Raw genomic sequence first — 23638 nt, 5'->3', positions numbered from 1 at the left:
TTTTAAAGCGAAGCAGATGAGAGATTCACGGTTTCCAGATAGCTAGAGATGTCACTATAAATCTTTACACATGTACAAAAGTGGAAAATGGTTTGACCCCTTACCAGCAGCCCTCAAAGAGACACTTATGAAACTTTAGTGTGGTTTTGGCTGCGCACATACATGCCGTTCAAGACATTTATTACATAGTGGGAGATCGCACACACTATGGCCATAGTTCATCCCTTATAGGTGCTGAGGGTTGATAAAATTACTGCTGTGCAAAGGAACAGAGGGTTTCCAAAACAACATGTACACCTGTATTTGACCCGGGCCAAAAGGATGATGTCATGAAAAACATATCAAAGCAAAACACTCTTCCAAAAGACTTGTTTTTGTTAAGCTACTGTTGAGTGCATATATTTCTCTGAGATTAATTAAGCCTGAGAGAGGAAAAATATGCTTTCAATTTGATAAAAGGAAATACTTAAATTAGGAAATACACTTTAATGATTTATCATGAAAAATGGGCTATTTATTCATAAAACTATGAAGCTTTTCTGGTGGAGGGTCTGCAGCCTCGCTTGTGTCTGTGGAGATATATTGCTTTGCCTGGAATGTTCCACAGTGTGACATCAAACATACCGTACGTAATAAATTCAAGATAGATCAATGTAATGCCGCACTGAGGAACATTAAAAGAAAAGTAACAACATCTCCATGCAGATGATAAACCCTCCACAAGAAAAGTCGCATAAAGCACAAGCACATTTCTGGTGTTTCAGTTCACATAATGACGCATAAGATTATAAGTCTGTAGCCTAGACGCAAGGTTGCCAGCTCCATGGTTTTCCTGCGGAATTGGGTAGATTTTTAAGAGCTGTGGGTGAAAAATATTGTCCGTGGGTTTGGCTAGAGTCATTTTCTGCGTAAAATGTATTGATTTTAGAATAATCCTATTGAAAGTCCTGAATTTCAATGACAAATATTCAGAGATTCTATTTGTGCGAGAGACAGGAGGGGACAGGTTTGTGTTACCGGAGGAGCGCTACTTAAATAAATACAGCGGAAAATCCAGCTGCGCCGTACGTTCCGCGGGTTTTGGGCAGTTTTTCTGACGCTCTGGTGCTGGTTGGGTCGCTGAAGCAGAGACAACAGAGGATAGCTGGTGTCGTTGTACATACAGGTTGTACTTATACTTACATAAACAAGATGAAAGCCGCTATGACTATCTATATGTACTCCACTTTGGGCTGACCTGACCTGCGTATTTTGCAAGGAAAGGAGCAAGCAGTCACCCGCAGACACGAGGATAACCTGCAAACTCCACACAAAAACAACCACTTGATCCAGAAATGTCACTTATGACCTTCTTGCTGGGGGGGAAAGAATTACAACCACTGTGCCGCAAAAAGGAAGGGCTAAACAGAATCTTCAATTCATGCAATATTTAATCTCTGTTGTTCATCTAATTTATAACATTTTTGCACATACTTGACAGGTTATCCCAAGATTAAAAAAAAATCATAGCTTTACTGTGTATTGATGGAGAAAGTAAAGATTCTTGGACTTGACCATGGCCCAGAGAGTTACTCATAAAAATCCAACTTAAAGTGATGACAAGATACTTTTTACTAGAAATGGATAGTGCTGTATGTCAATAGTGCTGTGTTTTTCTTCACTCAAGTATCACAGGAACTAATAAATCACCATGGCAGCCAGAGCTAAGGGCACTTGTGTTAACTGCGTATATTTTTGTCTTCCTTGTGTCTATAAAAAGCCCAACAAGCAAAGAAAACAGTCTGTAATGATTATGCTGGAGATTTCCTAAGGACAAAAGCCAACCATAACAATACTATTATCTCAAGTAGATGTCTGATTGGAGAGGGGGTCATGTAAAAACAAAACTGGAATAAAGACACAAATATTTTGGAGTTTTATTTGAAAAGTCCAACCAAGGACATGGTTTGGGCTAAAATGGCAAGGATAGGGTTTCAATGTTAACAAAATAGCTGCAATTTTCAACTGACGACAAGATCTGGGCCTATGGGGAGTTAGAAGTGTCAAGTATAGAAAGGCCTTCACCGAGTTTATGGTTTTATTCAAAAATGTCACGCAATGTTGCATGAAAGAAGTCCACAAAAATGTCCCGCAAAGTGTGCCAAACGGTCTCGTCAGTGAGATCGGATACATGTCTAAAAACAGAATGGAATATTTTCGGCCACAAGAATGATAAAGCCTTATAGATCGGTTCCATTGTTTACATATTACTTTGTCTTGGCTGATAGGAGTTTCCGAAGAGCCAGAGGTTGAAAACATTATCTATATTTTGACATGCTAATGAAATTCTTGCATTGAGACCTCTCTCTGTTCATGACGGGCAAAAGGGGGGAATTATTTTGACTTGGGAGACAGCAGTGCATGGGTCAAGTCAAGTCTCATCAGTGGAGGTTTGTGGGTTCTGCGATGTAGAGACAAAACTCCAAATGGTTTCATATATCGGAGCTGTTTTTGTGCAACAATTTTAAAGAATCAGGAAAACCAAAACTGTCTGAAAATTATCCAAGGAAGAGGATCTGTGGAGGCTTTGGGTTTGTCAAAATATTAGGCCAAAGGTTATAGAAAACCACAATTTGTTCAATCATTCATTTCATTGGTGGAGCCTATCTTTGAAGTTATTGGTAGGTAATATAGGCTGATACTGTACTATTTCATGTCGCTAGCATAGACATAAACAGAGTCATTCTTGCATTCAGCTAGGTCAATTTAGAGTTTGAATTTAGCTTACAAAGTCATGTCAATACTTGTAAAACGGAGGAAGTCAAACAGAAACCCACAATAACAGGAGAACTAGCATACTCCAGATATCGCACCCACTTTATTTTATGATTTAATGTACCAGTTTTCTGAGTGGCCGGAAAGCTCTGCCACAGAACGCCCCTCCTTGATGTTGGAAAAAATCATCGCATTTTCATCATTCATCAGTCATTTGGATATGGTGTCACTGAAATCTTATAAAAGGAAAGTAAATACTCACGTACTGTAATGAGTAGATTTTTGGGTAAATGTACTTTTTTGCACTTTTAAACCTGTACTTCTTGTTATTTAGAAATTCAAAAATGTTCCTTAATAACAGTTAATTTTAAAATCATAGAAGTTACACACTAATTCGCACTTGTCTCAAACCATGGCTGTCTCACTTTTGTCTCTGTAGTACTTGGAGTAGTATTTTTTTGTGTATACTTTAAAACAGTCGCATTTTTGAGTTAAGTGTCTTGCGCAAGGACACAACGACAACATTCATCTGTGGTCAGTGGATCTGACCGCCCTACCGATGATGTTTATGTCAAGAGAGGGATTTGAACCACTAACTTTTCGGATCAGTGGACAAACACTCTACGAACTGAGCTACTATTGCCCCTGTGTTTACCCAACTTCAATTTTGGCAGGAGCACTTTAAATTAAGAATATTATTATCCCCGTAACTGTAGTTTTGGTTGAGTAAAAATGTTCACTACTCTGTCCACCACAGACTATAACACAAACTGTGTCTTACAGTTACCAGAGCTTACCTTGAATGCTCTACTTGTGTATCACCAAACCCACCATGGAGTATTAGCATTAATCACCTCTAGCTTTAAGTAAATCCGAGTACATTTTAATGAGATAACTTAAGAGGCTGCCTCTCCCAGAACATCCAGTCTGTTCAACATGTGTCTCCATTAAAAAAACAACTTACGGTACCTTCAGAACATAGCAGTGTAATCAGTTACATCTGACTGAGTAAACGCATGTACTGCAGTGGGACATTTCAAAGTACTTTTATACTGCACAGATGGCTGGCTTTATAAAATATCTCTATTTTGGAGGGAGTGTGTGGGCTGGAGCATTGCTAAACAGGCTCCGGTGAAGTCAGAGGGGTAAAGCTCTCTCTCCACCCCAGTCACTTTGAATGAATTTCCCCCATAACTCTAATTCACACAAACAAGCTACAATCAGAGACAGGCCGCTGGAAGCCAGGAGAGTAACATCTGTCCTGAACCTCCCGCAATCAAAACAAAAGCCTCCGCACTGACACAAGTGTTTGTAGTTTGGGATAAAGACGACTGCAAAATTACTTACTTAGTTTGATATTTTATCTTCTGCCAGTGTTATATTTATAAGACATTACAATAACCAACCATAACCAAATAATGCCACCTGCTTGTATCCATGGAGATGTAATGGATTTGTCTTGAATGTTCCATAGGCCTGTCACAATTGAATTAATAACTTCTTTGACTCATGACAGATGCAAACTAAGTACTAAAGTGTTTCATTCTGCTGTTTATTTATTGCAGCTCATGATTTTAACAATATTGTTGATGTAGAATAGTTTGTGGTTAAATCTGCTCTTGGCTTATTGCGTCAGTGGCATAAATTAGTTTCAATATTATCGTTTATGTCTATATTTACTTCAGCAATAGATCATCCTTCAAAATTTGCTATTGTAACAGGCCTAATGTTCCACAGTACAAAAAATGATCCTTCTTGCAACTATTAAAGCGCTGGTGGTATTTCATTGCTCAAAATAAATGTATCTCTTCACAGATATGACCTGTAACTTGGCCCTGGTGGTATCTCCATGGGAATAAATAGGTTTAATGCCATAGTTTGAAAGTGAAGACAAGCACATGGCAGACCACTAAACTACTGTAGTATCTTGTTGCAAGTAAAAGTGTAGTACTTTTGACAAATGTGGCAACTTCTGCTTGATTAAACACTTTACTCTAAGTCATTAAATAGTTTTACACATACACATAAAATAGTTTGGATGTTTTAGAACCGCGACCACCATCATAAGTCAATAGAGGAAGTGTGCGTCAAGTCATTTCAGTCTGTGGGTACGACCTGCAGGGGGTAAACGCACCACTAATAAATAATATTATTGGTGACTTTACATCTCTCCAACTCCACCACATGTTTAAAAGGTTTGGCCCACAAAAAGCTAAACTTTGAATATGTTTGTAACAGTTGGTGGCATTCATTTCGACTGAGAGAGTGCCATTTTCACAAGTCTGCGATCCAGCTCAGAATGTCGTCTAGATGACACTTCGCAGCCAGACTGTGAGTGCGCACTTGTCTAAAAATGGTGAAGAATAATGTTTTGCACACATTTTAGACAAATTATTAAAATGACTTTTGTTTACTGGTATTCTTGCTGTGACCTGGAACTACGTGATTTTGTATACTGTAAAGTCTGTCTGAGAAACTGACCATTAAGCTCTACTTGATGATCAATTTGCTTAATGGAATGTAAATTTATAAGGCATATCAGTGATGTGACCAGTGAATATTTGACCAAAACTGTTTATGTCTAGCTTTCTATTATGTATCCATTAAACAATCTTCATTCATTCTGGGACATACAGTGGATAAGAGAGACAACAGGCTTAAAAAACTACTACTGCTACTATTTCTCATTGATTTTAATATTCCCATTAGCAGTTGTGGATGACTTCACATAGATAAAGTGCACACTGCAGTGGTCTGTTGGTTGATTATTGTTAGGCTATTCTAATGAATTCATTAATTTAGTTAGCATGTCATTGAGCTATTCTTATAAAGCTCTTTGAGACAACTGTTGTTATTTTTGACCATACATCAAGAACCTAAAGGCACACTATGTAACTTTTCTGGTAGAAGGGCCGCTACCTGTCTCAACACAGAGTCAATTGTAGTGCACCTTTAATTGAACATTACTGAGGACAGTTATTTCAAAATCAGATGTACAATGGTAGAATAATGATAGGAAAAAAAAAACACTGACTAACCCGAGCCCCAAACAGCTGGGATATAATGTACCTTGAATGGGTGAGAAATAAATCAAATCATCATCGTGTTGCCTTGCTGTGAAGGCCTCGGCTCAGTTGAAATATCAGGTGCTGAAACTGTTGATCCCAGGTGTCATGAGCAATAAACTGAGCCAAAAATATATGATATTTATTGGCCCCTACAGAACAAAACTACACAGAGGAACATGCTAGACTATTCAACAAGTCAAAAGATCTCAGCGTGTTTATGACTTATTATCAAGGCTCTAGCCCAATTTGGATGTCTAAAACAATCGTTTTGACACACCATAGATATTTATTATATGTATTGTTTGGCACAAGCTGACAGACCAGAGTTTGAGGTCAAATCAGGAAAACCAACAATGATTGTTATTGTATCTATAATGTTAAAACATATTTCTTTCATAAAGATATTTACACTGTTGTTTCAAGTTAACTTTAGACAGAAACATGATCTAGTGAGCAGTGATTTTGATTATTTATTTAAACTAAACTAAAAATGATCATTATTTGTATTATTTGGCAAAGGCTGCAGATTGATGTTTGGGGCCAAATCAGACAAATAAACCAACTATGACTCCATCTATGAGTCTTACTGTAACATATTTGACATCATCCATTTTTCAACTAAAAATTATCTAATGTCACCAATTTAAATCACCTTCAAATACAAACCTAAAAACTTAAAGGTTACCTTGGTCCGAGCTCGTCCTCGCACCTCCAGGTGAACTCTCCGAAGCTCTCGTAGCGCTGGTTGTAGTGGTAGAGCACCCGGTGCAGAGTAGGTGCCCCCAAGTCCATCAGGGTATTGTAGGCCGTCTGCTGCTCCTTCCCACTGGTGTAGCCGTTAAACAGGTTGTAGATCTTATCGGCTATTTCTAAAGATCAGACACAGATGAATAAGACGTAAGCACTAAATAGTATACAGACCAAATTTAATTAAGTAGAGTTCAATTAGAAGTTGCCTATAACTAAACGAAAAGTCCCTCAAATGAGATTCAATGTACTTTATTCTTGTAAATGAGTACATTTAGTTTGTTCTCCCATAGAGTATTGTAAAAGCAGCAATATAAACAGATGTGTGCGTTCTGCATTTAATATTGAAGTATTTTATTGCTCCCTACATTGCTGGACTGGCTGAGCATTGCCGGTCCACCCTGCTTCACTTTAGTGTAAAAAGCCACTCTCGTGCTGTACGCAGGCATGGACATTCATGCATGTGAATACTAACAATGTGTGGGTGTAGATCTTATCACACGCACACGTCAGGAACAGACAAACAAGAATGTAATACTAAACAGTACATATAACAGGCCAAATGAAATCACAATCATATTCAAGTTAAAAAAAAAAAAATTATAGTAAAGAAATACAACAAATTTTAAAAGTCCCTAATGCGAGAATTAATGGTATAGGACGCTTGTAAATAAGTAACTTTAGTTTGGAACCTTCTTTCATTGTTTAAACATCATGTAATGCAGCTTTAATGCAACCCATACAACACACCATTACTTACACTATGAGTAGGTTGGTAAGTTATGGTGCCCATTTCCTAAGAAGATGAATAATACAGATGGCATTTTACATGCAAACCTGGATATTAAAAATGGTGAAAAAGAAATAAATCAACAATAAAATAATGGAAGGAATCTGTGGTCAGAGTGACGAATGCTCACTGGCTAACATGCCTCATCAGGTCAGGAATGCATCCACCTGCTTTGGCTGTTAGCACTAATAAAGTGTGCTCTGAAGTGGAAGTATCAAATTTTACACCAGCACTCATGTATTCCAGGCATTAAAACCAAATGCCCGGGAGCATCACTCTTTACTGTCTGGAGCAGGGCTAGTGGCGCGCATTGCAACAACATTCACTTTAATCGTGGGATATTCTTTTACAGTGTACAATTTGCATATTACCAGGCAATGTGGGGACAGACAAGTTTTATTATAGCAGTGGACGATTACCTTTATTGGAGTGCTTTAAGGAAAGACAGAAAAAAATGCCAAGCCATACTTTCAAGTAAAAGTGTAAGCTCTGTGCATTAGATCCAAATAAACAGTGTTTAAAGGGTTTCAAAGTATAATATTTCACTCCTGTGAAAATGCACCTGCAGGAAGAATTCAAGGTGCACTATGTCACCTTTCTGGCAAGGGCCCACCACATGCTAATTTCCATGGAAATGTCATTGGTCTACCTTGAAAGTTCAACAGTATGGCATCTCTATTTAGACAAATAGGTGTCACCACCAGGTGTTTACAAGTCAAATCTGAGGAGAGGTGACCACTCACAGTAAGAACTATGTTTTTCAAAGATTTAACAATAAAAATGCATGTAGTTGAATAAATACAATATAGATACATTTAATTCCATACTGTGGAACATTCCAGATCTCCATGGAGACAAGCAGGTGGCAGACCCTCCACCAGACTGTTTGCACCATTAAGTATGAGTGAACATAATGTTATTCTACCCATATTCTCTTAAGAGGACGACCGTTTCCTTTTCACAAATTTTGAAGTATTTAACACTTTCAAGGTCAATATGAAGTCCACTGTGATGGTTTGCACAATTTGTCTGGCATAGTTTTATGTGTGCGTGTGTGTGTTTTGCTCATCAAGAAAATAACCAAATAACCCCAACCCTCCAAACAGACAGCTAAACTAAAGACTTAATGAATATGAGAAAAAATACTGCATGTGTTGAATATAATACTCTGAACACATTCAGGTCTCAATACATCTACTATGATAGTGTTTTAGATGATCTACAGCTACTTAAAGCTCTCACTAACATGGTAAATACAGTCTAGCTATTAGTGGAAAGTGTAGCAGTGCAGCAGTGATTCATGGTAACTTGCTCTTGTCTCTCACCTTGTGCTTTGACGTCATCCACAGTGGGGCAGGGCGTTTTGATGGTGACCTCGCTCGGGCTGGAGCGGCGGCCTGTGGTGTCTACTGCCCACAACCGGAACCTAAACAGCCAAACAAAATCACATCAATGAAGTTTTAATCCGGGATAAAAAATGTTTGGCTACTTCGAATGTATCTCCAATGATAATTTCAACACAAGTGTATCAGTTCATGGAGGTGAATCTACCCTAATTAGAGCTAAAATAAAATGGAACAATATTGCAAATCTCATGAAACAACTTTTTTTTTTCTCCAAACATTGCCTTTAAAAATATGCTTATTTTACATCAAGTAGCTAAAATGTTGAACAAACAAATTTCTTTATTCAGCCAACAACATTAAAATGAATATGAACTTGTCTTCACCTTGTAGCTGAATACTGTTGTATAAAACATGAAATGAAATCATTCTATGCTCTTTCATTTACATGCACTGTAAAGACTAATCTCATTGTTATGTAGTCTTGTGGGATACCAATTCAAGTTATTAACATTAAGGGCAACAATAGGTGTCCATTATACATGATATCTCCACAATCCCCATTTCTCTGAATGCACATCTCCCCCCAGTGTCTGAATCCACAACTGCACCTCTCATAAATGTGACGACATATTAGCAGTGGTAGCACATTCACCATGTGCAAGAAGACATTGTAAAGAATATTTACCCATCATGCACTCTGGCCATTTCTGCATACTTGAGTGACAGTACACTAACACTTTCAATAACCATTAGGCCTTATTGAACTCTATAGACTGGTGACGTACATTCACAGTGTGTTGTCTGCCTCCTGCAACACACATGTGGTACGGGCTTAAACACACAATACATTAGTGACCTCTCTGAAGCTTTGGTGCTATAGAAGGTCTTACAGTGTAACGTGTGCAGGCCCAGATGGAGGAGATAACAGGAGATGAATGAGGTGCCGAGCCGTGTGAGAGGAGCTGGAACTTGTCTCATACAAGGACTGAAAGCCTATAGTGCTCACAGTGTTCACATACACGTACAACTGTGGAAATGTTACAATTGCAAAACAACAGTATTTAGGGGCAAAAGTCAAATAAAAGCATCTACAACCTCAGTAAACTGGAGGGAAATTATTTCTTTGACCCTGCTAATATTCAAGTTGTATTTACACAAATTAAAGCACCTAAGTGATGAAGTTGTTTGATGATAACAGCACAGACAATAGACCAGTTCAGTCTTCCTCTGATTTATACCACAAGTGTACTGTTATACACAGGATCCCAAACAGACAGTGGTCAGTCAAGTATGTGAAGCTGTCAGTGAAGACAAATGAACTGACTTCTCCAAGGATAACGCACATTTAGTACACCATGCCATGGACCACGTCAGGATGAGCACACATGTAACCTTGGTGCTTTCTTTTCACAGGAAATCTGTGTTGTGTCTGTATGTATGAATAATGATGATAGTTGTAGGAACCAAAGGTTTAAATTAGAGTCTTCAGATCATAATACATTACTGCATTATTTTAAAGCTGTGCATATGACAATGTATTTTCACATTTCACTTACATGTATGTGGTATCAGGCTCGAGGCAACGGACGATAAGACTGATGGAGGAGGAGAGCAGGTCGGGGATGTCCCCCAGCATCACACAGGGAGACCTGGCACCAGACAAGATGTCATCCACGAAGCTCAGCAGGGTTTCTGTAACACAACACATTTAAACATACTGTATTTACGCTATTCCAATAAATAGCTTTGTTGGCTCGATATAACAAAGGTACAGTACATTATGTTCTAGGGATCAAGTCTTAACTATTTATGCTCAGACTAAGTCCTGCTAGATGTCCACCCACATTTTTATTAGAATAAAAATACCAGAATTTCTCACAGCACCAGAGCACATGTCCTTAACACCTTAAACCAGACTTCTCTCTATGTAAAAATAACACATGGCCCTAAACATGAAGTAGGTGTCAACATTGTAAATAACCCAATAAAACAGCTGAAAAATCCAATCCGCTGTTTTACGGTGATCTGAAGAAAGTGGTACAGAACATTTACAAAGCTGTTCCCTCAAATGAACTGTATTATGTAGGTGATTCCCAACCTATTTTTCCCCCGTCTGTGCCGCAGAGCCCCGTGCCCCAGACCCCGGCCCACAAAATACATCACAAAATGAAGCAATTGCATTTCATTCCATTCATAAATTAAATAATATTTGTAAAAAAGTGTGTATGGACATTTTCCACAAATACATTTGTACAGATATTATTTTTGATGACCTCACCCTGTGAGGTGACTCCACCCACCATAACAGTGGATGCATATAACCACCCATAATGAGATAAATGCTAGATGGTTAGTTTAATGCCATACTGTGCCACCTTCCAATCCAGAGAAATCACAAAACATCTCCATGGAGACATGCTGATGGCACATCAATCAGAAAAGTTTCACAATGCATCTTTACTCTTACCATGTAGTGTAAAACGTCTGATATAGATCCATATCATTCTAAAACATGTTTTTTCAGTATCATTAAACGCTCAAATGAGTATCTTGACACTTGTTTTAATGTTTTGTATTGTAATTTTTTGACAACCCATGTCCAGACACTTGGAATGACAGTGTACCTTGTAGACAACAATTAGAAAAATCCACCACTACCTTGCTTTATCCATAATTCACAGTTTGCACATCTTAAAAGTTGTCACATCTCAAAATTTCACATATAAAAAAGTTGTTTCTGGAGTCTCTACCTGGGCCCCTCCCTGCTCCCACAATCCCTTCTGCTGTGCCATGTTTTCCCAGCTGGAACCTTGTGCGTCAGGCCAGCGTCTCCGTGTATAAGGGAAAATCCGAGCGGAAAGACCAGGTTGGTGGAGCCGCTCTTAGGTGGTCATCCCCAGCCCCGCCCTCCTCCTCACACAAGCCCTGACTGTACATGTGTGTATTTATATTAACTGCAAACTGATGGACACCCAGTTTTCCTATCGGCATGTGCCTGAGTGATGGTTGGCCACCTACTGCATGTCTTTCCTGTCAAACCTCAACCCTTGTCACCGGCTGGTAAATAGTAACCAAGTGCACCCGAAAATCAACGTATTTACCCAGCCCTGCTTGGACACACGGTGAAAGATATAAACACGTGTTAATGAAAAGTGACATTGTGAGGTTTTGCTCCACTTACCATATTAATTGCAAAGCCGTTTGGAATATTTGTCTGGGAAGAAGGCATTAAAAAGAAGAGAGTGTTTGAGACCTCTCTGGAGCAGGCAAGGTGGAAATTTGCAGGGTTACAATTTTTTTTTCATGTATCAAAGTCTATGTGAGTTTAGGGCTAAATAGGAAACAGCTACATGTATATTTAGGCGTCATGTGCGTCAATATTTATGTGATGTTTCCAAATTATTAAAGGTACAGTATGTAACTTTTCAGGTGTCCGCTTTCCCTTGAATGTAGTACACAACATTGACTCCTGTGAGCTTTAAGTCATGTTATAATGTGGTTACCTCCTCAAAAACATCTGGAGTTGTGTTTTGTTTCATTCACACATGTTTCAGCAAGCCTTTATTATTAGCCTGTCTACATCTCCAAAGTTCAAAATGCTCTGTTCCACCTTGTGATGTCACGAAGTGGTAGTTTTCAAGTTAATAGCTAACTTTTACCTTTTGTTTAGTAGAGATAACCCAAATGATTGCAGTGAATGTGAGTGGAGTTTAAAATCGCAGTGTAGCATTTCCTGTATTACCACATGACATCACAAGGTGGAACAGAGCATTTTCTGTTTATTAAGTACTCCTAACCTAACTGCAAACTAGACAAGTTTGCTCATACCTTTTACATAAATGTTACACAAATTAAGTCCATGCTCAATCCAGGAAGGGCATCTGACATATAAACAGTGCCAAAAATAAAGAAAATAGCCAATTCTATCCTTGTCTAAAAGATAATTAAAATTCTGTATGATCGCAAAGCTGGATAAGACATTACAGCTTCATGCATTCGCGCTGACCAGCAACACATCACATTGTACTTTGTTTTTGCCAAAGAAATAATTGACTGAGCGGGTTACATAAAAGATAACACCTATTTCTCTTTTATTGGAACCAGTTTTGGAACTACAAACACCTTGATAAAATGATGTTTCAGATGTATCTATTTTTGTGTTCACTAAATTACTCATCACCTTGTCCAATATAAAAGCCTCCCCAATAACTGAAAAAAACAGTATTTTATATTAGATTTTATTTTCAGATCTTGGCCTCTCAAACGGACATAGTGAAAAAGGGAAAACAAAAATGTGATAAATTGCTTGTTGAACCATTTTCTGGTCTGGCATGTCTTTACTCGCTGATGTCAGAGTGTGAGTTTAACCTTTGGCAGTCTCCAATAGTTTGTGTGATTACTAAATTGTTATTTAAGTGCTGCCAAGAGATTTCTTCTCACTTCCTCTCGCAAAACAACATGTTAGAAGAAAAGTCAAATTAGACTAAACAAGTCTCTACTCCAGTCTTTGCTAAAACATTGAACTGTGGTTTACTATGGGAGGTCAAGTGCTGCTATTCTGTTTGCTATTCTGTTGAATACTGTGGACCTTAAACATAAAACTCAATAAATAAAAAATAAAAACATGAGTGACTTACACAAGATATAATATGCGTTTGCTGTTATTTTTGTAGTTTGGACATTACAATTAAATAAAAGAAACAAGTCCATTGAAAAAGCGGGGCAGTGCAGGGCCCTTGCTGTCGACCTCTTCTGTGAACAGCTAAAGATCACTGCAGGAAGAAGCAGATATTTGGAGCAATGTGTATTAAATGCAGGTGAATCTTCAATACATCTCCTTTAAGGCCTCTTACTCAATCATAAGTACCCATAAGATGTGGTTATTTTTTGTGTCAAGGTAATTTTGTTTCAATATATTGATACTTTTACAACTTTACATAATGTTAAGACAACGTCCTGTTTTATTTTATATTATAAATATGCATTAAAGGTCCTTACTATTATTACAAAAAATGACTCCTGCGAACTTTAAGTCATGTGATAATGTTGTTACTTCATCAGAAACATACTTGGAGTGTTTTGTTTTATTCACACATGTTTGAGTAACACTTTATTTTTAGTCTGTCTACATCTCCAAAGCTCAAAATGTTCTGTTCCACTTTGTGATGTCATGTAGTGGTAGTTTACAAGTTAAGAACTGTAGTTTACCTTTTAATTCAGTAGAGGTGGGAAATTGTCGAATGTGTAAGGACTTACAAACACAGTTGAGCACATTCTGTATTACCACATAACATCACAAGACACAACACCTGGTCTGTTTGTGACGAGGAAACAACATTATAACACAGGTCAGAAAATAGCGTAACACGGGCCCTTTAAAGCAATTGAAAAAAATTAATAACAAGATAAAAGATAAAATAATACTATAAAATACATGTGTGCACTACTTTTGCTTGAAATAATTTGATAACACACAAACAATAATGTAAATCCTTCGGTAAAGCCACTGATTGGTTGTACTGAGGTGTGTCTTGCTCATTTTGGTGTTTGTACAGCACCTGAAGCATTGCACTTTAGAGCTCCATTAAAACAGTCTGAAGCAGCACTGCGCTGTGTCGTGAAAACAGGAATGCTGAAGGTGGGTGGCCGTGCTGTCCGAAGAAGAGAACTCAATCATAACAAAATATACCAGTCCCAAGTAACTCTGACTAACTTGGAATGTACTTACACTGCTCAGAAACACACTGATCAAAACTGCATGTGTGTCCACTCCAGATAGACAAATAGAAGAACTGGAAGAGATTTTGGAGGCAAATCACAGCGGTTCGTCACCCATAACGACACTTGGCCCGATGCTGCTGTGAAAAACAGGTCTAAAGTCTGGACCTGGTCTTCTCATACCCCCTGGTCTTTCTGAACTCACTCTCGGCAGGTGACATAAGATAAAGAACAGTTACCTTGGCAATGAGGGAATGGATTTTACAATGACTGTGTTTACACTTACTCTCACCACATTAAAACTGGGACTAAACTGGGACAAAACCCAAAATTAAACCTGGACTAAACCCAGACGAAACAACAACTAGTCCCAAAGCAACGCTACATCAGGACTAAACAACATCTAAATTGCATCACAGCACATTAAAATTTCCATACATTTTTACAGACAGAAAAACCCCCAACAACAATATAATAAGTTTAAAGGTACTATATGTATTACGCAACATTTACTTTGTGAGCTTTAAGCCATGTTATAATGCTATTACCATCTCAAAACGATACCCAGAGTTGTGCTTTATTTCATTCATGCTTGGGTAACTCTTTATTATTAGTCTGTCTACATCCCCAAAGCTCAAAACGCTCCGTTCCACCTTGTGATGTCATGAAGCAATACTTTTCAACTTAACAGCTACCTTTTACCTTTTGTTTAATAGAGATTGGAAATTCAAGAGCTGAAATTATCCAAATGATTTTAGTCAAGGTGTATGGAGTTTAAAACACAGTGGAGCACTTCCTGTATTACCACATGACATCACAAGGTGGAACAGAGTATTTTTTGCTCGAGAGAAGAACCAAGAATATGCAGGGTTAAACATGTGTGAATGAAACTAAACACAATCCCGAGTATGTTGTATGTAACACGGGCCCTTTAAGGTTGGGACTAACTCTGTGGTAATAACAGTTTAAAGTTGAAATACAAAAATATACATTACATAACATACATTTATAACTTTGCTGTTTATAAAGTTCCAGATATGAATAAAAATAAAATGTATATGCCTTATGGTCCCCACTGAATAGCTCCATCACGCTTTCCAACTCTTCAACAACCTCTCTGACTTCCTACAAATATAGTAATCACGCTCTTAACCCTATATGTCTTGCCCAAGGGCATAACAGCAGTTTAACGGCAATATAACAAAATATCACTATCTCTATCTGTATACATTATTGTTGGCCATATATCATGTTTTATGTGTATTTCTTCTTACAATATCATAAATTTGAAGATTGTGTCAGAAAATGCTAACCGTATTGGTGGGTTGTGGAAAGGTTACATGCTGTAGATACATGATTTGCATGCAGCCTGGGTTTTAACGCGAATGAGAAGATTTATCTGCTCTTGGAAGTGACAACATGACTCTTGGCAAGGACAATGAGCATTTCACGACATATTGAAATGTATTTTCTTTCAGTTCAGGGAGTTTAGCAGTCCGCCATCTGAGATACATGGTGCTGGATTTCTTAAGTCCAAGAAGCTTATCCGACAATGACACTAGTAGAATTGAGGGGTCATTTGGGATATGTTGTAAATCTGTCTCTTTAGCAATATCTGCAAAACTCTCTCAAACTGTTCATGCAACTGAAAGTAATAAAAAAGTATGTATTTGTGAATGGTTCATGGGTCAGTTATGGGCCAAGGACAAAATACTATTGCTATTTTCATGTATATTTCAACCATTAATGACTCATTTACTTCCAAACAAAAAACTTCAACTTCAAACATTCAAGTCCTATTGTAGAGATTATACTGAACACGATTTGAAAATGCTACACTGTATGTTCATTCAAAAATAACCTATACAGGGGTCATTGGGTTTACACAGGGTGAGTTAGTCGGATTGTACATGGGGTCATTGACTTTGGACCAATCAGATCACACGTAGAAGGAAAATGGGCGGGGTTAAAGCTCTTGTCATTCAGCTGGAGTTGTTTACCCCAAGCATTCTCCCAGTGTGATTGGCTGGAAAAAACAAGCTCTGCCAGCAGACTGAATAAGAATTATGGGATGTCTCACCTTTTGAAGTGGTGCCTGCTCTAGTCAGGACAGTTGCGTGTGTGTGTGTCTGCGTGTGTGCGTGTGTGTGTTCATTGCTGTTTTTCTCTGTTCCTGATGGGAAGGACAGGTGTCTTGAAGATTATAATGTTTTTCACTGCAGTTTTAATCAACATCAGCCAGTGAAATGAATAGTATTTGAAACATGTTACGTAAAAGCATGGTAGATGTATTGGCACCATGGTAACTAGACTTTGCCAAATAATCAGAAAATGTCAAAATATTATTGAAATGTTCATTAAATTGTAAATGAAATCACCTTGGTTATGGTTGTGTTGTCACTCAAACTTCCCTAGAGACAACACATGGACATGCAGGTGCAAGTTTGTCCAAAAAGCAGCTTACTACTCAAATGAATTTATACGAACGAAACAATATTGTGAAATTGAAATTGAATAAGAAACACACTACTGCCTCCCACTTCGTCAGTCCAGAAGCTGTGATACTATTACTACTGCAATTACTACAGTTAGAAAAGAGAATAAGCTAACCTGTGCACAGATTGACCTGAGTTTTGAAGCTAACCAACCAGCTCTATAGTACAACCAGTAACTTAAAGCTGAACTATGTAACCTTTCTGGAGGATCTGCCACATGCACATCCCTAATGAGAATGTTATTGAATTAAACTTATCCATCTCAATGAAAACAAGCATGAAACCACCAAGTCAAGTTACAGGACAGGTCTGTGGAGAGGTGACCCCACTCACAGGCAGAATGCATGTTTTTCAAGGCATTTATTTAGCAAGTAAACACCTCTACACATTCCACACAAAGCAAAATTGTCTGTTATTAATGTTCATATCTTGAGTTACGATCACAATAGTGAAATAAAAATACCAAGATCATATAGAGTGGTCATTTTAAGAACAAAATGACGAGCCTGACAGCAGCAATTATGAAGTGAAGGGCGAAAGTTTTCCAATGTAAAGTGAATTGGAGCCTGAGTCAAAGGAGTCAAGTGCGCCCATGGTCACTTCCTATTGGAACGCGGCAGCTAGCAGGTTAGCTATGCCCATTTATATGTACGGTCTACGTCAGCATGTCACCTGCCTGACTCCTTCAAAATGAAAATAAAATCCAATTTTTAAAAAATCATCCATGAAAATATATGCTTATAGTCTGTTTTTTGGCTAAAAAGTTACATGATGGGGCTTTAAATAAACACAAACAAAAATGTAGATACGAATAACGAGAGGTGTACATGCTACCAAGAATACTTTACGCCTGTATGGGACTTACTTCGAAAAGCAGCTTCCTTGTAACAAGCTCTAATTGACAGTTGCACACATGCCCAAACACACAGTGAAAACTCCATCTGGACTTGGTTATCAAGTCCTCACTGAATAAAGCTGAGCAGAAACATAACAACAGCAGAGTGGACAAACAACTCATTGTTTCTTGGCCTCTGTGAGTGACGCTTTCAACCACATCCAGACAGCCATTTCTGCAGCGCTATAGTCTCAACGTCAATGGAGGACTCCCTGTTGCAAGATAATTGTTAAATAGGAGAATCCGAGGCAGGACTAGGATCACGTTCTGGGCGGGAGGGCCTTAGGGTGTCATTTTCAAAAGTGCTCTCGCGTGAAGATGGAAAGGTAGGGCGCCCCAAAAAATCTGTAACCTCTCTTCCCCAATTTCTGCTTTGTGCGTCACACCGGTTACCATCATACAACATTACATCTTCAGAGGGCTGATAAATTGTCTTATAATTTGAATAAAGTGTTGTGGGCCCAAATTGATAGCAGTTGCCGTGAGAGCCTTGCACGCAGACTGCAAATATAGCCAAATGTGTCAATAAAAGAAAGAAACACCTTGGACAGAGGCAGCAGCACGGCACCACGGAATGCAAAGGCTAAAAGCTGCAGTAGCCTTAAAAAACTTTATAAGCAAAAACAAGAATGCATATCAGTGTTTTATACGGGAAAACACACTGCCCTGGACGGAGTTAGCAGTTTTCGCCTATTATAATTTTTGAGTCTGGAATTTATCAAGAAATATAAGTCTCACGAGAATGTTTGGACAGAGGCAATTAGAGACACACCTAATTGTTGCACAAAAATTGTTCTTAAGTTGCTTTGGAGAATTTGAATACAATACTTTGGGGAAACACGGGCAGGTATGGCAACTTTAACTTGTAAATAGTTGAGTCAAAAAAAACTGAAACTGGGCTATAGAAATGGATTAGTAACCCTCTACAATCAAACTTTTCTTTGTGATTAATAATAGAGAGCAACCGATATGTTTTTGTTTGTTTTTTTGTTTTGTTTTTTTCATGACCGATGCCGATTTCGATTATTTAGAATCCAATGGTCGATAAACTCTGCCAATATGTAGTGCCGATTTCGATTATTTTCCACATAAGCATATGATTTTAAAATTAATGCTAACATAAATACAGTCTATACCTTTTACTGCTCTGCATAATTTTACTATAATAAGAAAATAATAATAATAATAATCCCAATATAAATAATTTTTTGACATCCACAGACCTGTTTTTACTACTAACCCATACTGAAGCTGTGTATTCAAATTTTGTAAAAGCCATAATCACACTAAAGTGTTAAAATAAAGCTTTATGCAGCAACTAGTGAGCTCAAACTAAATATCGGCCAAGGTAGGAGGAGTAAAGGCCGATAGCCGATATGCAAAAAAGCGCAAATATCAATATATCGGCCGGCAAACCAATATATCGGTTTATCTCTAATCAATAAATGCCATCATCACCTTCAGTTATGGTGATCTCATGACTAGCCTGGGTCCCTGGGTGCTGCACTGTAGCACCCACTGCTCCTGACAGGTTGCCCCAGCAATATTAATGGATTCATGGGGCAAATGCAGAAGGCAAATTTCCATTTGCTATGCATTTAAGAAGGAAATACACTCATCACGAGAGCTGTGCAAAGTATGACCATGACCACACTGTACAGGAATACAGTTGCTCAAATGTAGTATTATTTAAATTATCACCATTTTTACTATCCATTCCTACCACTAAGGCCATGAGCATATACATGTATAAGCATTAGGTGGTAAAGTGGTAAAATGAAGGTTCTATTATTAAGTGTATCAACCCAAAACATGCACAACAGGATAAAGTTACAGCATGTTACACTTACCCCAGCTGCACTCACATAAGCAGAGAGCATAAGTTCTTCTGTATCGAACCTAAATGTTTGATACAGAATTTTTGTCCATCTTCACCTTTATATTTACATTTGTAATAGCAATATCTACCAACACAGTGACCTCTGCTGTTCATGTGCGTGTACTGTTATTGCAGGCGTGAACAGAACAGTGTATGAGGTATTTACGAGTGAGAATATGAGAGCGAATGGGGAACAAGGTGAGCAGCGATGGAAATAAATCAGACTCCACACTGCTAGTCACTAACAGAGCTCAGCCTTTGACATGTTCTTCATTTGTCTTCCTCTTGATGACACCCAAAGAGACTCATCACCAGCTTAAGTACTTCTCCAGTTTTATTACACACTGTATAGTGCGTAGAGTCATCAAGGTCTGCTGTAGTGTTTAGTTTGAAATGTCTTTTTTATAAAGGCATCTTTTCATCATCATGCAGAGAAGGTTAAGTGAGTAGTTTACAGAAACGTGTTCAATGTTATATTGTGTTTTCACATAGTATAATCCATACTTTTACTACTTATATTTGCGGATAGTGTCTTAAAAAGGCTATAACAAAATAAAATCAAAAGGGATGAATCTCTTTGTGTTTTAAGTTAAAGATATACTATGTAACTTTTCTGGTGGAGGATTTGCCACCTACTTGTTTTCTTGTATATGTTATTGCTTTGCCTAAAATATTACACAGTATGGCATTCAACCTAGCTATCTCCATGGAGACACGCAGATGAGACCAGAAGGTACAGAAAAAAATGCATTTTTGAGCAATAAAAGCATGTTTAACATCATGTGTATACCATACATTCCAGACTAGAGACGAGCATGTAGCAGAGTAAGCAGACCCTCCACCAAAATAGTTCCATAGAGCATGTACTACATGAAACTCCATGTAGGACAAGAAGGTACACCACTATAACATGATAAAACCCTAAAATGTAAATATTCTTTTATACCTGTAACACTTATATTCAAAGTTACGTAAAGAGACTCGGTGCAGTCTTGCAAAGTAATGTCTGAATCCATCTGCTGTGTTGCACAAGACTGTCTCCTGACAGTGTCCTGTGGGCTGCTCCCATTGGCAACAGCAGCAAATTCAACGTGAGTGCGATTTTGAAATCAGGTGCTGTTTTAGTTTGTTTTTGATTTGGGTTTGTGATGCTCACATAGGAGTGGATTTTCAGTAAGAGATTGAGCCAATAATCTGTAATTGCCTTTACAGTCAGCTCTTTGGATTGGGTCAGTGAAGAGAAATGCAGAAGTGACCACCTACACAACGCAAGGCCACTACAAGTCTATCTGTACATCTGCTTGAGAAACATCTCCAAGTTTGCCCTTAAATGAGATCATATTACAGCAAGACACTGCAGGACACCTCGGGGCATATGTGAGTAGAATCAGAAAGTTTGGATGTTGCAATGCCGTTTACTGGATGTCTGAGGTTTTCAGGGTAAACTGTTCACTTCCAGTTATTCCAGTAAATTATATGAGTTACCTAGCATGCATCATTTTGTATTATAATCAACTAAAAATTAAGATCATGCAGTTTCAGTGTAGCTTACTAGATAGAGGGATATTTGTTACATAAATTATCACATTTATGTGTGCTTTAAATTGGTGCAAGTCTTCTATAAAGAAAATAAACTTATTTAGACCATGGAAAAAGAATGTTGCCGTATGATACAATTCCTCCAATCATTCTGACAAGGTGGTCAAGAATTGTGTACTCATGGACCTCAGCTTTGTGTTTATAGGCACCATTTTGAGCACTTTCACTGTTCAGAAGATATAATCTGATTTTTAACCATGGAAACTGTGCACATTTTTCATCCCTCTGAAATCCAGATAAGCCCTAGCCATTAACAAGTGACTAAATGGAGTAATTATCTTTGCCTGTGTATAATTTCATCATAAAGGCCCATATTATGATATTTTCTGATCTATATTATAATGTAGCTTCCTCATCAAAAACATACCTGGAGTTGTGTTTTGTTTCATTCACACATGTTTAACGCACACAATTTGCATATTTAGGCTGATTTCTTCTCTCTAACAGAAAACACTGTGTTCTACCTTGTGGTGTCAGGGAAGTTGTCCACATTTGGATGATTTCAGCCCTGGAATTGGCAATCTCTACTGGACAAAAGGTAGCTGTTAACTTGAAAACTACTGCTTCATACCATCACGAGGTGGAACAGAACATTTTGAGCTTTGGAGATGTAGACAGACTAATAAAGGGTTGCATGTGTGAATGAAACAAAACACAACTCCAGGTATGTTTTTAAGGAGGTAACAAGAATCAACTTTGCGTTACCTGATACAACGTACAGAAATGGACCTGCTTGCCTACAGCTAATACAAACCACAAGATGACTCTGCACTATTTTACATTAGAAATTGGCATCAAACGTGAGCCTTAGCCTAAACATTTCCTAGTTATTGATGGAGTATTTGTGAACTGGTAGGCTTGGAGGAGCACAGGTGATTATACATTGCAGATGGAGACACATATTAAACATGCCTGTGTGTGCCGAGATGTCTTTTCCACAGCACACTGATCAGCGCGGCTGGACCCACATCACTGCCAGACAGCACTTGTGTGAGGTTTTCTTTGGCCCAGTGGACTAAAGCCGTACAAGAAGGCTCAGCGTGTACCTTCTCCTGCTCGTCCTCTCCAAAATCCTGATGGAAAATGGGTTAGGGGCTATGGGAGTGCAGGGAGTAAGCACACAGTGTATACAGGTGAGGAGAGTATAGCCAAAAACAATACTCGAGTAAAAGTACAGTTACTTCAGAATATTATTAGAAGTACTGCACAAATCTATTTAGTGTGGTATATTCAAAGGATAGACCAAAGTAAGGAAAACTTAAATCATATCTAAAGGTACAGTGCAAGAAACACATATGTTTAATATAATTTAATACGAACAACATAAAGATTTTGTCAGACTAATACTCACAGTGGTACGAGTAAGAGTACTGCTACTTAAAGATATTACTACTCTTTTAAATGTTACTCAAGCAAAATGTAACTGTGTACTGTCCTCCTCTGATACTCCCAACATTATAACATAGACCATTCTTCTTTTGGCAAAATTTCAGTATTCAGATTTTCAAGTACTCTGAGTAGTATTACTAAATAGTAATTTGACATATGTTACAGGGTAGTAGCTGGGAAAGTTTATGTAACAGGTGTTGCTTTTGGGCTTAACCTTGGCTGACAAGAATAATTATAAGAGAATGGCCAGACAGACTGAACTTGTAACAACTAAAATAAAATAACAGAGTAGACAGAAAACAGTCCATGTTTGAAACTAAGTGTCAGCAAATCCCCCAGAGTGTATAATAAAGACTTTTTCATAAACTAGGTGGTCTATTTAATCCTAACTTTATATAGTGTGAATGTGAATTAGAACATTGCATTGTTCTTGCACAGACATTGGTTGCAACAAAAAGATGGGGATTAATTGAAAACTAGTTGAGTTCTCATTTATATGTTCAGTTTAGAGACAGGACATAGATAAAAATGCATTTGTTGTTTTATGGGATATATTGTCTATAATTAAAACATTTAAAAAGGCTGCATTAAGAGCTGATTATAATAAAAAAATAAAAATAAAAATAAAACAAACTAGCTGTGTACTCTTTCGAGGGTATGAAGTCACTTTTGAGTTTAATTTTGCAGTTGATTCACACTGTGCAATACTTTAACCTCACAATCTATTTAAATTGTGTGCAATATACATTTTTTAGCACATTTCTGATCCTTCTCTATTGTATAAATATCACCATCAACATAATAATAATAACAATAATATCAATAATAACACTAATAATAATAATAATAATAATAATAATAATAATAATAATAATAATAATAATAATAATAATAATAATAATAATAATAATTGAGATCAAGGTAATTATTTTTTTTTGTAGATATTGCCCTTGGTAAT

General features: G+C 37.7%; 1 protein-coding gene across 4 annotated transcripts in view; it reads right to left on the bottom strand.

Annotated features, from left to right (window-relative positions):
- astn1 (astrotactin 1) overlaps window positions 1-23638 on the bottom strand; it is a 346588-nt gene that overhangs the window by 5253 nt on the left and 317697 nt on the right. For all 4 annotated transcript variants that reach the window (XM_033982710.2, XM_033982711.2, XM_033982712.2 and 1 more), the window contains 3 exons: window positions 10262-10397; window positions 8685-8785; window positions 6508-6691 (listed from right to left, as the gene is read on the bottom strand). In XM_033982710.2, coding sequence (XP_033838601.1) covers window positions 6508-6691; window positions 8685-8785; window positions 10262-10397 — 421 coding nt within the window. The remainder of the gene's footprint in view (window positions 1-6507; window positions 6692-8684; window positions 8786-10261; window positions 10398-23638) is intronic.

This window comes from Periophthalmus magnuspinnatus, chromosome 17 (assembly GCF_009829125.3).
Source record: "Periophthalmus magnuspinnatus isolate fPerMag1 chromosome 17, fPerMag1.2.pri, whole genome shotgun sequence".
In the NCBI taxonomy this organism is placed as follows: Eukaryota; Metazoa; Chordata; class Actinopteri; order Gobiiformes; family Gobiidae; genus Periophthalmus; species Periophthalmus magnuspinnatus.
This window is presented reverse-complemented; position numbering and strand designations above follow the sequence as displayed.